At 39.3% G+C, this 17460-nt stretch overlaps 1 protein-coding gene across 1 annotated transcript in view; it reads right to left on the bottom strand.

The window, feature by feature from the left end:
- Positions 1 to 4073: 4073 nt before the first annotated feature.
- DNER (delta/notch like EGF repeat containing) overlaps positions 4074 to 17460 on the bottom strand; it is a 1195805-nt gene continuing 1182418 nt past the window's right edge. The window contains exon 13 of the mRNA XM_069213419.1: positions 4074 to 5042. Coding sequence (XP_069069520.1) covers positions 4931 to 5042 — 112 coding nt within the window. The 3' untranslated portion in view covers positions 4074 to 4930. The remainder of the gene's footprint in view (positions 5043 to 17460) is intronic.

Consider the following 17460-nt stretch of genomic DNA (forward strand, 5'->3'; position numbering starts at 1 on the left):
AATACGCCAAACGATTAGCCCTACACCAACCAACGTCCTCTTCTCTCCCCTTCAACTGTCGCTCTCACATTCCACAAGCCGCATCTCGAGCAAACACAACATTCTCACCTTCGTCTCGTGCCAGACACGCACGCACCCAGATTCCTAGGATACCACAATTATCTATCAGAAACAAATGGCAGCTGTGTCATAAAATACATACACACAATCAATGATACAGAGCTATTCCTAGTTCCATATAATAGTGCAGTATATGTTGTTTCAGATGGGATGTAGCTCTAAGAGGACCAGACCAATGCCCTGTCTTCAGAGTAACTATATACCATCTATCTGAGTTCCATCTAGATTGATTGTAAATGTATTTTAGGTGGATATCATAAAAATGAGTCATCTGGGACACATATATCAATAAACGGGATGCCAAATCAAATGATAGGCCATCCTAAATTCTTGAGATGGAGATTAATGTACAGTGAGCTTAGTACTGTGGGGTGTTTGAGTGAGTGCTCTTTGAAGAAGGAGGCGGCCTGGCATTCTTGTAATTTACTGTGGACCAAGCAATATAAACTGCTCTTATACTGAATCCTGCCCATGTTAGGTGGCCAGTCTGTAACAGCCCTACTTTATGCTGACAACAATGTCATAGAATTTAGAACATCTCAAGGTATGCACATTTTATTGGATATATTCACAAATCATATGGACACACTGGACTTCAGCATTAATTCTGTTAAATCTCACACCATAACAATAGGACCTACAACACAAAGGGGGAGATTTAAGAAACATGGCGCTGCATCCAATGCAGCTGCACTTTTCCTGTGCCCCTTAGTGCTCCCCTTACACTACCATGTGTGCGCCGTATGTAAGGTATGTTGCACATGGCAGTAGTTAGGGAACTAGCATCAACATTTTTGACACTAGTTTGGCGCTTTGCAGGATTAGCGTCACAATTTTTACGATAATCCTGCAAAGCACTTTGAGGACCAGTATGAAAAATGGGTGTGCCTCCTTTTAACGCCTGCTCTGTGCAGGTGTTAAAAATGACGCAAAAATGGAGCAAAGAAATCTATTATATATGTGCCATTTTGTGTGCCCCCCTTAACTGGGGAACGTCCACCTTACATATATTATGCTTGGAGCATGCATAATGTGGTGCAAGGGGTTACAAAGTGGCGCAATTCATGCATTGCTCCACTTTGTAAATCTGGTGAGGCGATTTTGGCTTCGTCATTTTTTTTGTGCTAATGTGGTGCAAGGAGGCGCTAGGGCCTCTTGAATCTGGGCCTAAATGTAGATCCCTATTTCATTAGCGCACTCAGAAACGTCAAATTATTCCCATATCGTGGCATTTTGTTTGACTCTTCCATTACTTGGTCACTGCTGTTCAGGGATATGAGGCATGCTTTTGCTAGAAGTATTGTGTCTGTCTTTGACTTTGCTTCCAGGTTCGGACACATGTCTGTGGGAGCATTGCTCAAGATTTACATTGCTAAATGTATGCCCATAGCGGCCTGTGGATGTGATATCTGGGGGGTACTCCTTATAGTATGTTATGTTAAAAATACGTTCTTCAGAAAACTAGTAAATCACTCCAGTATCTCTACCACATTTATCATACATGAAGAGCTGGAAAACGGTTTTCTGTTGGGTACTATTCAGCTCAGACCTCTCGTTTTTGGCTGTCCATTTGGCTTGAAACTGAATAGGAAGTTTGTTAAGGACTACATGAGTCTGGACCATGCCCAAAGTATGCTGTGGTTTATATACGTTAAGGGTAGCTTTAATAAGCAAGGCCACCCTGTTCTTTATAACAATCCTGAGAGCACTGCTAAAGCAGACTTTACCCGAGTGAAAAACACCTTCATTAATCAGCAACAAAACGAGAGGGAGTCTATTGCTATTTCAATGGTATCAGTTAGGTCGTATTTACTTTTGCAAACCACAATGTCTTTATAGCCACATCTTTTATATGGCATGTCTAATTCTCAGCGTTTTTTCTTCACTAGGTTAAATATGGTTATTTTTTTATTGTGTGAACCTAAGGGGTGGTCAAGTGAAGCAGACCGCCCAACTTGTCTCTGTGACTCAACATCTTATTAAGGCACTATGAGGCTATATTTACAAGCCCCTAGCACCACCTTGCGCCCCCTAGTATAATTTATTTACACAAAGGCGGCGTTAAGGAGGCCTTTCTCCCGCCCCGTATTTACAAAGTGGCGCCATGCTTGCATTGGGCCCTTTTGTAAACCAATGCGCTACATTATGCCTGCGCCAGGCATAACGTATGCAAGGGGGATCGTTTCGATGCAGGGAGGCCCCAAAAAATGGAGCAGTAAAATTTGCTGTATTTCACTGCGCCATTTTTTCCAACATTTTTGCTCAGAGCCGGCATTAAAATGACACACCCATTATAATCAATAGGCATCCCTGAGCTTTGCTGCACTAGCGTAAACATTTTTGATGCTAGTGCAGCAAAGCCCTACAGTAGCATCAAAATTTTTGACGCCATTGTCCTAACAACTGCAATGGTGCGGCGTATTGTAAATGGTGTTGGTAGGTGGGGCAGGGGCGAGGCAAGAACAGTGGCGCATCGGGACCGATGTGACACTTTCTTGTAAATATACCCCTATGAACTTTACTTAGTGTTGTCCTATTTATAAACAATTGAGACTTCGTTTTTTAAAGCCACTTTTAGTAGGAAGGATATTTTACGTAGGTGAGGCCTTCCTTATCGTACATACAATTACTTAGTGCTGGCCAGATTTGTTGGTCTGTTGCTTGCTTTTTAAACTGTGCTGTCAGTTTAAGAAACTGTGGGAATATTGATTGATGACGTATTGTTCGTACCAGTTTTGTCTGTATACTGCTTTGGTTTCTGTCTGTAATTTAGTGCCAGATCTAGCAAAGGGTTTTACCCATTCTGTGTCTAGGGGAAAATTTGTTGGTACATATGTTCCTTAGTCTTTTATAGTTTTAACATTTTCAGCCAAATAAAGTGTTTGATTGATTCTGAAGTCTTATTTGGATGTTGGTTGTGTCTGACTCGCTACTCGTACACAATGATTTGTGGAAGTCAAGTACAGTTTGATGTCATGTCGCTCCATGTCCTTTAGGTTGTATTACAGCTATGGTGTTATTTAACCAGTTATTTTGTATTTTATTCATTGTGCATTACTGTTTTTACTTTGACGTAGCTCTGTATACCTAGAGTATCATGCTGCCCTCCTTGGCTGGTTGTATGCTGGGTGCTATTTGGTCAATTATGCTATTCTGTACACAATTGCATTTGTATTAGAATCTAAATCAATAAAGAAACTTACAAATTGTAGATTCATTGAATACAGCTATCCTGGCCTTAGGTTGGACACCTCTGCACTACAATGCTTCTGTCTTTTGAAAGTCTGTCAGCATACTAAAAGATTTTGGGCCAGATTCAAGAAAAGTGGCGCTGCACCCAGTGCCCCTTAATGGCCCCCTAATGCCACCATGTGTGCACCGTATCTAAGATACTGCACACTTCGACGGTATTTAGAAGAAGTAGCGGCAATTTTTGTCATGCTAGTTCAGAGTTTTGCAGGATTAACGTAAAAAAATGTTGACTCTAATTCTGCCAAGCCCTTAAAGACCCATTGTAAACAATGGGGTGCCTCTTTTAACGCCTGCTCTGAGCAGGTGTTAAAGTGCCGAAAGAAATGATGTAAAGAAATCTCTTCGATTTACTTGCGCCATTTTTGCGCCCCCCCCCCTAATCGGGGAACACCCCCTTTGCATACATTATGCCTGGCGCAGGAATATTGTAGCACAAAGGGTTACAAAGTGGTGCAATCCATGCATTGCACCACTTTGTAAATTTGGCACGGCAATTTTGGCCTCATTGGACCACATTAGAGGTAAATAAAACTATGCTCATGTGGCGCAAGGAGGCGCTAGGGGATCTTAAATCTGTCCCATTGTCTTTAAATTTTAGATTTATTTATTCGTCATGTTCTTAGTGCTGAGTATTGTTGTACTTGGATGCAAATGTAATATCCATTGCTGAATGTATAAAAAAGACTCTTAACCATTTAGAATTTACTTGATAACATTTATTCAATCAGTATCCTTTGAAATCAGCGAGAACTTGAAGACTTGAAGGAGCATATTAGCAGTCAAATACATCTAAAAAGTTAAAAGAACTGCATTGAAACCAGGTGCACTATGAAAAATGCGCAATCTTTAACGAGTTGATACATTAGCAACCATTGAAAACCAAACAACTGTTTACACACAATATAAAAACTTAGACATATCAAAGAAAAATATAGATTCAGTCCAGTCCTAAATTGCCCTCTTAGGTACTTTCGTGCTATACATTATAGAAAGCCTAGCATGAATACTATTACAGAAATGACAAACACTAAACAAAGAATGGTTAAGCAATTACCAGGAAACAAAGAATGCAGAAACTGGTTATGTACCCATGCATGGGATAGATCAAAAGCTAATTCATCCAAGTTAAGATAATTAAATCTTCCTACTTAAGATTCGTTTCACAAAACACACATTTGAACTGTTTCATTTTGTAATGGATATACTGTGCATTAGACCACACATCTTTTACTAACCCTACTTGGGAAGCTAGCACTGAAACGCCACACAGAAACACTCCCCTCATTGTTGTGACTACCACAATGTGGCTGCTTCCAGTGTCAGTGTTGACTATGTAAGTAACACTCACTGTAACAATCTTTCATTTTGTATCTGCCTTCATTTGAGTTGAAATGTTCAGAAAATCCAATTTCAAAAGCTGTAGAACATTTGTCCCCAGCGGTTCTACTGAAAATTCTCTTAAGAAGCTTACAGTCTAAATTTCACTTGTTTTCTTAAAAATACTTAGTTGGGTTAGTACTCCACTCTTTTGAAAAAAGAACCAAACCCATGTATTAGATTACAAATCTTTCGTTTTTATCAGCGTGACCAAAGGTTTGTCGTCTGGACTGTAATCTTCGTAAGCTATTGGGGTGGCATCATACATTGCCGGCCTAGACTTCTTTCCAAACCTATAACACAAAGAAAATTACAAAAAGTCAGAATCCTACCACAATGTACAGAACTTCAATAGTAACACGATAAATGCAACTTCCTAATAAAACTTTCATCCGATAAAGAGTAGCATACAGTAATCTTTTTACATTGCTTGTAGCACAGTGGGCACAGAATAACACTCTAGTCCGCTACCATACAGCAAGTGAGGATATTTTTTTATGTCCAACCATTCTTTGTAATACACACACATAAGTAAGATACATAAAAAAAATAAAAAATATTTCTATTTACTGTATGAGTTCAATACTTTATGTATGTTAAAAAAGACTAATAACAAAAATATTGCATTTTCCTAAATGGTCCTCACTTCTCTGTGAGATTAAAAATGTAAACTGAAGCACTGCACAGTAGAAATCTGCCCTCCACCATGGAAATGTATAGATTAAATTAAACACTGCACTCTACTGCTATGTACTGGAAGTGATCACTGGCCCCATCCACCCCAAATGAAACACATGCTCAAAAGTACCTTATTGAATTCTGGTCATTCGGAAATGAATTAAACTGGTATGTTCATGGATATATGCATATTACATAGTTACATGGTTAACCATTTTTATTTTGTTTGCCAGTGGTGTTTCACGGAAAAGAGGTCTAACTGGGTATTATTTGCAGTAATTCTCAGTAATTTACTGTGCTGTATTCATTTGCATGATATTTAGATTCCCTAAATAAATAGTAAAGTAAAATGGATTGTTAACTCAGCATTTCTTGTACTTTCAGTGCTGGTACAAAACAACACCTTCACAAAGATAATGCTGCTCTTAGGCTATAATCAGCACACCTGACAAGCTCACCCTTGAACACTTATCCATGCCGCAAGCATCTACCAGTGAGTCCTCCTCAGTCTGTGAAAATAAGCGATGTAATTGCATAACCTGTCAACAAAAATGTACACTGCCCCATATTGCATTTTATTTTCTTTCTTTGTATATGTCTTGTTAATCCAACTCGGCAACCTAAGGTAGCAAACCTTCCAACTACCTGCTCATGAAGAAAGCATGAAAAGATGCTGGGGGTTGATAGGTCACACAGCCCACTAGCAGGCAACAGACTGCACCAGGCAAGCCGTGACCTGGAACCCTCAAGGGAGAAGGAAAAGAGGAGGGCCAAGAAACACCTGGCATCCGACTGCAAGGAGTTGAGCTACACCTGATTGAAAGAAAAGCCTGTAACAGAGATGGCTGGAGATGCATGGATGAAGGCCTATACCCCATGAGAGGTAGTAGGTTAAAGTAATCCAACTCAGTGATGTCAGTTTACTACAAAACAAAAGCATATTTTAGACTGCATTTTTTCAATTTCCTTGTAATGTGCTTTGCATGTAAAATTTGATCTATAATACTACATATGGCAAAAAACACATTTTAATTATTTTAATGCTTACTAAACAGGTGCTACTCAAATGTTCTAAGGGCCTGATTTTGCATTGGGTTGAGGGGTTACTGCGTCATAAATGTGACAGATACCCCGTCCGCTGTATTGCAAGTTCCGTAGGCTATAATGGAATTGAAATACGGAGGACGGGATATCCATCATGTTTGTGACAGAGTTTAACCTCCACCGCCAAACTCTAAATGAGGCCCTCAGTATTTTTGCAGAACACTATTTAATATATCATGTGATATAAAAGTAACATATATTATGGTCCTATATTACCATCTTGGGGTTGTGGTAACCTTTATAAACTGCTTGGTCTTCGGCCTCGTGGTTTGCAGAAGTCAGAACCCCTCAATGGCAATATTGATTGAATTGAATTGACTGATACTTCAAAAGCATGCTGCTACCACAGAAACAGAATGTTCTGGTGCTGAAGACTAACTTAGCAAGCAGGCACATTACTGCTGCTGGAATAGCCAAGAGAGTTTGAGAATAACTCTAGTCGCAGAATTCTGTACTACTTATAGTCTGTCAAGATGTTAAGATGGCAAACCTAAATATAAAGCATTGGCATAGTCATGGTGAAAAGAAATGAGGGCCTGGATCGTGGATTTGTGAGCAGAAATGGGCAGATATGGAATAATTCTGCTAATGTCCAGATCAGAGCAAACCACTTAGAAGCTACCTAAGTGATTTGTGCTGTGAATGAAATATCACCTAGGTTTCTGGCATAGAAGGTGGAAGACGTTAATGGACCAAGTTCTTTGGGCCACCATTTGAACACCAGCTGGGACTATTAGCTCCAAAGAGGAGTACCTTGGTTTTTTTCTCACTGAGCTTTGAAAAGCTTTCTCTTCCATACAGTTAGAGGAATGGCTCTTATTTCACCCAGATTGTCAAAAATGGAAATGATAATCTGCATTTCATCTACACTTGTCATGCAGGAGAAAACGGAAGATCTAATCAGAGCTGCCAGTGGGGGCTCACAGGGAAAACTAAAGTAATCCAATGAAAAAGGAGATACAACAGGACAATTAGATATTTCTTAAACAAATGACAATCTAATTCAAAAGCCAAGTCAGAAACCCCAAAGCTCAATAACTTATGTATAAGCACACGATGGGCAACCATATCAAATGATTCAGAGAAGTCCACTAAGAATAAGGCAGCCAAATTGCCCTGGTTCAAGACAGTTCTGGTATCCTCAGCTACAGCATGATGGGGAGTCTCAGTGCTATAGAATCATTTAAATTCAGACTGAGGTTCATCCTGTAGCTATTTATTTCCAAATACAATGCTAGCTAAGAGATGACATATCTTTCAATCAGGTTGGGTTGGAACAAGAGCAAAGAAACTGGCCCATAGTTAGCCAGAATGCTAGTGTCTAAGGGTGAGCATGTTTTCATTCAGGTGGAAGAGTGACAGTGGCTAGAGATTTATTGCAGCTTTTTCATCAATTTTGGTACTACTAGATTCTTGGCAAGAGCCAGGATTTGTGGAAGGTAGTGATCCATCGGTGAACCTTATTTAACAGAAGTCAGATTTAAGTATCTCTGTAGACAATAGACACAGAAGGGAATTTGGACAGGCTGGTATTAGGATCGAGAACACCACTTAGCTCTCCACCAGGGAGAATGCTACTGGAGACATCAAACCCTGAAAAGGACCATATTTTCAGTACTCAGCCTTTAAAAAAGGTAACCAGATTGTTGAAGAGGTTCTACAAATGGGTTTTGGTATTTAGAGCAGGCAAACAGAAAGTGAGAAAGCTTTTCAAGATTAGAAAATCTTTCTAGGAGGATTCCTGGTGCTTTCTTTTCTTCTTGGAAAGAAGTAAGCATCAAAAGATCAAATACTGTGATGGTATTTGTTGATAACCTTCCGACAACACTTTAGCCTCCTCTGCCTTCGCTGGCATTCAAGAGCTCTACAGTGAAATGGCACTCTCAGGTCTTCAAAATAAGATGGAGCCAAAGTCTTAGCCCAATGAGATTTTTTGATGTGGACCAGAGCAAGTATGACCAAGGAATTTGGCAACCAGTCATTAAATGAGAGTCCTACTACTGAGCGGAACCCAGAACATGATCTGACCAGGTAATTTGTTAAAGGGTGGCTAACCAAACAGGAATTAGTAGATGAAAAAATAAAACCTCAAAATATGTCCTGTATGATTAGAAGGCTGAACCCCAGCATGTTTCAAACCTAAAACCCCAAGCACCTTAGTAAACGCCATCATATCTTTATCATCAATTTTTATATAAATTAAAAGGTAGGTCTCACACCAACAGAAAATTGGAAGATTTAAGGTTGAGAGAGTCAAATAGACCACGTCAGGTGGTCTATATAAAGGCCCATATTTGAGTTTTACAATTACCCGTGATGTAGACTCTCTCTCTTGTGCTCTCTCTCATCTATCTATCTATCTATCTATCTATCTATCTATCTATCTATCTATCTATCTATCTATCTATCTATCTATCTATCTATCTATCTATCTATCTATCTATCTTGATAGATATAGATTGAACTCTCTCGCTCTATATATAGATACATCTATATATATGTACTCTGTAGTTATGTTATAGTTAGAGTGACCAGAGATAAGCATTTTTCGGGTTTTTGTCCCTTTATAACTTTGCACCCGTATGACGAATGTGTGTATGTGCGTGAAGCTTTGCAGACCTGCTGCCCTAGTTTGATTTTGGGAAGACTTACAGTTTCGCTGTGTTTGGTCAAGGGGTGTAAAGATAAATATGGGGGTCCCAAAATGCTATGCATTTTCCATTGACTTTTGTATTTGGCAAAGCACAAAAATAGTCATCTGGATTTGTATTGAATTTACCAGAGTTACATAATAGGGGGCACAGATGTTTCTGTTGGTTACTGCAGGTAATTAGAGTATGTAAATGTTAAGATATGTTTTTTTTTACTTAGTGACATCTTGTAACACAATACTACTAAAAGTAGTAGTGAAGCCCAAACAATAAACTAGACTGCATATGTAAAGTTTCAGATTTACTAGAGGAACAACTGAAATGCCTACTTATAGTCAGATGCTAATGAAAACCTCTAAACAAATACAAAACAAATAGAAAACATCTTAACTTACAGAACTTTGCATGCTCTCTGGTTAACAAATAAAACTGTGCCCCACAAGCCAAACAAAAACAAAAACAATGGAAAAGTGACCTAGCAGTGAGCTACACAAACTCCTATATGGAGGATGTGATGACAGACCATTAGGAAAAAAATAATCTTAATTTTTATAACAACAATGATTGGCTTTCATTCACTTTGGGCTTCATATGTAGCACTATCCTACTAAAAGTAGTGGAGAAGCTCAAACAACAAACTAGACTGCATATGTAAAGTTTCAGAATTATTATGTGAATAAACTAAAAGACACATTTATGGTCATATGACTATGTAAACCAATAAACAAATACAACACAAATATAACAGATAAAAAGAAGAAAATTTCAGATTACATCGCTGAAGTTATAGTTAGTATTATCAAAGATAGGAATACCTTGGATATTACCTCTCTAGTAACTTTCCACCAGCCAAAGTGTAATAAAAACAATATGGCTGCCTTTTTGATCTAAAAAAACAGCTATTACCCATTATATATTGCCTTGTCATTGCCATGTACCATGGTATTTTGCAAAGTTATCACAGCATACCATGGCCCAAAATGTAACTATGGCCTAGCTGTATTATTGGATTGCAGTATCCTTGTGTCACTCTGGTGTTGCATAGGCAACGCAATACTTAAGTCATATTTAAATAGGAACGCAAGGACACCATGCATGGCTCTGTGTTGATGGGTAAATCTAGAGAAATGCATGGCAGCAAAATTCGCTGTTTTGTGTTACTTTGCACACCATAATCTGCATTGCTATTAAATTTCACATACATCCATATGCCACGTCACTGTAGCCGCTCAACTATATGCTATGTCACTCTACGCCACTCCACTTTACACCTCTCCCCTGTATGAGAGTCTACTCTATGACACTCCACTCTATGCTATTACACTGCATACAACGTCACTGTTCGTCACTTCAGTCTACGTCACTCCACTGTCCGCCTCTCCACTGGATGATTTTCCGCTATATGTAATTCCAGTCTATGCCATTCTACTGTACACCACTCCACTCTACTATATTCCACTGCATGCCCTTCCACTCAACAGCACTCCACTGTATGCTATTCCACCATATGCACTGCCACTGTACGCTACTCTACTCTACGCCACTCCTGTGATTAGCACTCTACTCTACACCACTTCATTCTATGCTATTCGATTGGACACCACTCCAATGTACGCCACTCCACTGTATGCTATTACACTCTACCCCATATCACTGTAAACCACTACATCCTACATCACTCCATTATACACCACTCAACTGTACACTGCTCCACTATTCACTATTTCACTCTACACTACTCCACTGTACAACACTCTTCTCTAAGCCACTCCACTCCACGCCTCTTCAGTGTACACCACTCCAAAGTATGCCACTCAGCTACACACTGCTCGAGTATATGCTATTTCACTCTACGCCATTCCACTGCATGTTCCTCCACTCTATACCATTCTACTGTGTGTAACTCCACTGTACTTTACTCTATGCCACTTCAGTGTATGGCACTCCACTCTACTTCACTTCTTTCTACAATATTCAATTGGATCTCACTCCAGTGTACGGCACTCCACTGTATGCTATTACACTCTACCCCACACTACGGTATGCCACTCCAGTCTACACCACTCCATTATATGCCACTCCATTGTACACTGCTTCTCTATACACTATTACACCCTATGCCACCCCACTGTACAACCCTCTGATCTACGCCACTCCACTCAACGCTATTTCACTGTTCAAAACACCACTCTTTACCAGTGCACTCTATGCTGTTACACTGTGTGCATCTCCACTATATGCCTCTTCAGTGTATGTCACTTCACTATATGCCACTCCGCTATATGATACTCCAGTATATGCTATTCTTCTGTATGCCATTCCAGATTATGCTATTACACTGTATACCACTCCACTCCACTGTATGCTATTACACTCTACCCCATTCCAGTATACGCCAAGGCAGTCTACACCACTTCAATGAACAACACTGCTGTGTATGCTACTCCCCTCTACGATACTCCACTATATGCTATTCAAGTCTACGCCACTCTACTATACACCACTCCACTCTACGCTATTTCACTGTATGCCACTCCACTTTATGCTACTCCACTGTCCGCCACTCCACTGTATGCTATTACACTCTACCGTTCCACACACTACACCACTCCAGTCTAAACCACTTCACTGTGCGCCACTTTACGGTATGATACTACAGTGTATGCTATTACACTTTATGCCACTCCACTGTATGCCACACCAATCTACATGACTCCACTCTATTCTATTCCACTTATTGCCACTCTACTGTACGCTGCTCCCACTCTATGCCAATCCAGTGTACTCTTCTCCACACTATGAGCCTGATTACAACCTTGGCGGAGGGGATTACTCTGTCCGGTATTTCACTATACGCTATTCCACTCTATGCTACTCTACTTTACGGTAAACCACTGTACACCACTACAGTGTATGCCACTCCATTCAATGCCACTCCATTGTATGTCACTCTCCTCTACTTTATATAAATCCACTCTATAAAAGTCTACCACAACTCATGGCACTCTAAGTCATTCTACTTCACTCTATCTCTGCACACTCCACTGTTCAACTCTATATTCCACTCTATGCCTGTACACTCCAATGTACAAAACTGTAATCCACTTTACATCACTTTTCTATGTGACACAGTACTCCACTCTACTGTATGGGACCCCACTCCAATTTAGAAGAGTTTACTACCCATGCTACACCAGAACACTCCACTCCATGCCACTCTACATTACGACACAGCAATACAATCAATTATATTTTACTCGACATTACGTTACACTATTCCACTTGATTCTTCTCCACTGTATGAGACTTCACCTAACTCTACACTTTGATACAACAATCCACTCTATGCAGCTGCCCTATTTCACACAGTACTGTACACTACACAATGTAACTTTACAATACTCTACTACATTGTATACCACTCTTCGACACTTTACTCTTGTCTATACCGCTTCACTTCACTGTACAACACTGTACTATACTGTATGTCACTGAACTGTATGTCACTGGACCCCACTCCTTTGCATAGCACTCGACTCTACGTCACCTCATTCTATGCTATTCGATTGGACCCACTCCAATGTATACCACTCCACTGTATGCTATTACAGTATACCCCATGTCACTGTATGCCACTCAGTCTACACCACTCCATCATACGCCACTCCACTGTAGGCTTCTCCACTTTGCATTATTTCACTCTACACCACTCCACTGTACAACACACCGCACTACGTCACTGCACGCTATGCTATTACACTGTACACAACTCCATTCTAAGCCAGTCCACTCTACGATATTACACTTTTTAAAACTCCACTTTACGCCTCTTCAGTGTTTGCCACTCTGGTCCAGTGTATGCTATTCCACTGTTTGCCACTCCACTCTATTCCATACTACCATGTGCCACTGCACTGTATGCTACTCCACTCTACGCCACTCCAGTGTACTGCACAAGATCCCACTCCAATTTATAACAGTTTACTACACACGCTACATCAGTACGCTTTATCTCACTCTAGGCTACTGTTCAACAATCCACTCTATGCAGTGCCACTGTTTCATACAGTACTGTACTCTAAGCAACTGCACTCTACTACAGTGTTTACCACTCTCCAACACTTTACCCCCTCACTCCATTGTTCAACACTGTACTATACTGTATGCCACTGAACAACACTCTACTCCATTCTACTTTACGATACGCTAGTCCACTATACAACACTGTACACAACTCTTTGTATACCACTGCACCCCACTTTACTCCACTCTCCTCAGACACACTACTCCCTTTACTCCACTACTCCAATGTGTACCTCTCCACTCTACATCCCTCAATGCCAATTCCATTGTTCTCTATGCCAACATGATACCACAAACAACAAAACCGTACTGTACTGCACCGTACAGTACATCACTATACATCACTCCACTCTATAAAAATCAACTAGATTGTATGCCACTCTATCTACTGTAGTCTACATGACTTTCTAATAGAGTACCACACCCCACTACATTCCACTGTACAACACGATACTCCAATTTATGATACCTTCCTCATATGCCATTCCATTCCACTGCACTCTATGCCACTATAGTCTACGACATGCCACTCTACTCCACTCTACTACACTTTATCCCACTCCATGCTACTGTACTACCTTCTGCTTTACACCGCTCCATTGTCTGACACTCTACTCTACTGTGTGCAACTCCACTCTACAACACGGTACTACACTCTATGCCACTCCACTCTATGCCCATCTACTCTATGCCACTGTACTACACTGTATGACACTCTACAACATACCACTCAACTTATCTCTATGATGACAGGGCAATACACTCTAGGGCACTCTCCTCCATTGCACTCTAAGAAACTCTACTTGATGATACTCCACTCTCTGACACTCCACTTCACCCTACTCCACTCTAAAACACTCTACTCCAATCTATGACAGTCTACGTCACCCTACTCTACTGGTTGACGTGCCATTCAACTGTACAACTCACTGTTCCAGTCTTCTATTTTGACTCCACTATATGAGACACTATGCCACTACACCATAAAAGACTTTACTACACCATGCAATATGCTACTACTCACTACTCTTCTCTACTTCATTCCAATCTACATTTATATATAGTGCATGGTAGAATCGCAAGTTAGAGTTAGTGTTGTCTGGTTAGTGAGCTGAAAAGAGTGTGTAACGAGGTCTGGTAGTTATAATACCTTGAAGGTGGTTGATAAATTGTAAATGAAAGTTATACCTATAACTTTAGATTTTTTTTAAGTTTGTGTAGTTTAAATTTGGTTTTCAGCTTTTGCTTTTTCATTGAACTACACAGATGCACCATACCTGTAAATTTGAAAATTACTAGACTGCTGTTGTGCACCTCTCCAATCATTGATAGCTAACTAAATAACTGCAGCCTTCAGGACCAACACTCACTGTGAGTGAAGGAAAGCCACAAATTTTCTAATGTCCAGAATGACTACCATATGTATTTGAGGAGTTGACATGAAATTACCACACATTTTTCAACGTAGCTGATGGAGAGGCTGGTGTTGGACTGCATTCCAATTGCCATTCCTACATTGGAAAGTGTCACTACTTTTAGAAGATCACTGAGTAAAGCAACATCTGCACATGGATATGCTTTGTCCCCTGAAACCTGAGACATTGAGAGGTGGCCGTAGTTAAGGGCCCCATTATGAGTTTGGTGGTCCCACCACAGGACCGCCAAACTCACAGGGAGGATGCACCACCATGGCAGTGACATTCTCACCCGCCAGACCCATTGCAATATGCATTCCCACCGGCTGCCCTGTGGGACCAGTGTTCGGATATTTTCCTCAGCTCCCTTAAGAGAGCCGAGTCCAATTTCCTAACACTTCAGCACCCTCGGAATGAGCACTGTCTGCAAAGCAAGTAGTGTGCATTCCGATGGTGCTGGGCAGAGAGGCCACTGCCCATGCCATAGGCTCAAGGCACTGGCGTTCTGGCAGCCTTTTCATGGTGGGGATCCACCATGAAAAGGCTGGTGGAAAGAGGGGTTGTAATCAGCCAGGCAGCGCTAAGTTCAGTGCCGCCGTGGCTGGTTGAAAGCCCGACTGCTCTCACCCTGTCGCGATCCTTGATCCTAAAGGGATGGAAGTCTTTAGGTGGGTCTGCCCACCAATCCTGTGATGTGGCGGTCGGACCGCCACAGCCGCTGTGGTCCAACTGCCACCGCTGGACCGGCAGCCTCGTAATGAGGTCATAACTTTTTACATTTTAAATGGGGCAAGTAAAATACCAATGGAAGTATTCAGAATTGGAAAGAAGAGGTGACTTCAAAAACTTGATGCATTTGCTGTGAACACTATGGAGGACTTAATAGAAATATTTACTTTTTGGATTTAGGGAGTACATTCTTCCAAGGTCAAAATAAACATAAACTTGCTTGGAATGTAAGAAAGTGTGACACACCTTTACATTACTATGAAGGAGTTCACTATCTTAAGCCTAGGTTTGTAAAGAGCTTCCCATGTTTTTAAACCATTACCCAGTTATATTATCTTTTTATGTTAAACATAAACATGATTCAGGTAGAAGTAATATTATAAAAAACACAAATGTACAAAGAGTTGCAAAGAGATGAAAGATCATTTTTTTATTAAATATATCTTCTGAGAATGGTCATTAGGTTGAAATGCCAAAATTAGTTGATTTATCCAGGCTTTTAAAAAGAGAATAATTGAAAGGTAAATTATTAGAAAGAAATTTCATCTGATAGAAGTATTGAGTCTTAAACAGCGTTTACAAAAATATGGTCCCACTCAGTGTAGTTTTTGTATTAGCTGAAATGGGCTATATTTTAGTCAATTATATTAGGAACAAATAGCGACAGTTCACAAAGGTAACTTACACTTAGGAGTATTTCACATGTGTAATTTACTCTTAGAATATTAAATAATTACCACTTTTTACTATTTACAAAATATGAGTGTAAAGCTGCTCAAAATGTAGACTCACAAACGTGCCAAATATATATGTATAAGTTACTACTGCTAAAACAGTACTAAGTCAATCAATCAATCAATCAGTTTTTATAAAGCGCAACTATTCACCCATGAGGGCCTCATGGTGCGAAGTCCAACACCACACATGGCCATTCACTGATATGACAACACCGTCCCACAAAAAAATAATGGAGGTAGGGACTTTAAACAAACCCCCCACAGGAAATATTATTAAATTCAATTACATTATTTAAAATAGTTTAAACATTAACAAATATAATTTATAATCATTATTAATGTATAACATTAGATAGGAAATAATTTTTAAACTTAAACTGCAGAAATTGTTTGTATTCCATTTAATGTATTTAATGTATTCAATATTTAATAAATTAATAATCTTGTAGCTTTTTATTTTTTCCTACATTCAAAATAAGTACATAAAGTTGTTTTTTATTCATTTTCAACCGAAAAGTATTTATCTAATTTATTGTGAAGTTTCATAAACTTCTTTAATGTTCCCTATTCTTTACCATGGAAGATCGCCACCCTGATTGTGGAGTCTCCCCATGGTAAAGTATAAGGAAAAGTAAAAAAGTTTAAATTAATGTACATATTACTGTAAATTAATGTTATATATTTGTTATAAATGTAGAACAACATTTAGAAACATGCTGTAGTACTCCTAACTTTATTTTAAATGAAATCTTTAATTATTGTGAATCTACTAAATTAAAAACAAATTATTTTCTGGAAGTTTAAATTAAAAGATAAATTCCCACCTAAAGTAAAAAAATAGTTATTTTGTATTAATAGTTATTAAGTTATGTTTTGGATTAATTATAAGCACTCTAATTACATTTGAATAAAAGTTAATGTTACATTATTTTATACATTTTAAAAACATTGGAAAGATATTTTATCATTCATAAATTTTATTTTTTTAATTTTTAAACAGAAAATTATTGTGATATATATTTTCAAGCATTTTGAATATTTTAATTTATTGTTTTGTATGGAGGTTTATTTTAAGTCCCTATCTCCATTATTTTCTAGAAGAGAGTGTTGCACTACCATGTCCATGTGTGGTGGCGGACTAACCCCTGCTCTAAGTTGGAGTAATTTACTACTGTTTTGTATGAACTATACGCAGGATTATTGAAGCAGTCCTCTCTGATCACCACGACCCCTGTTATTTTAATTAGCCACTGAACCACAAAATAAATTCCATCTATTTCCACTGGTGAAATGTAATGTGGCACTGCCACCTGC

The sequence above is a fragment of the Pleurodeles waltl genome, chromosome 11 (genome assembly GCF_031143425.1).
Source record: "Pleurodeles waltl isolate 20211129_DDA chromosome 11, aPleWal1.hap1.20221129, whole genome shotgun sequence".
Classification (NCBI taxonomy): domain Eukaryota; kingdom Metazoa; phylum Chordata; class Amphibia; order Caudata; family Salamandridae; genus Pleurodeles; species Pleurodeles waltl.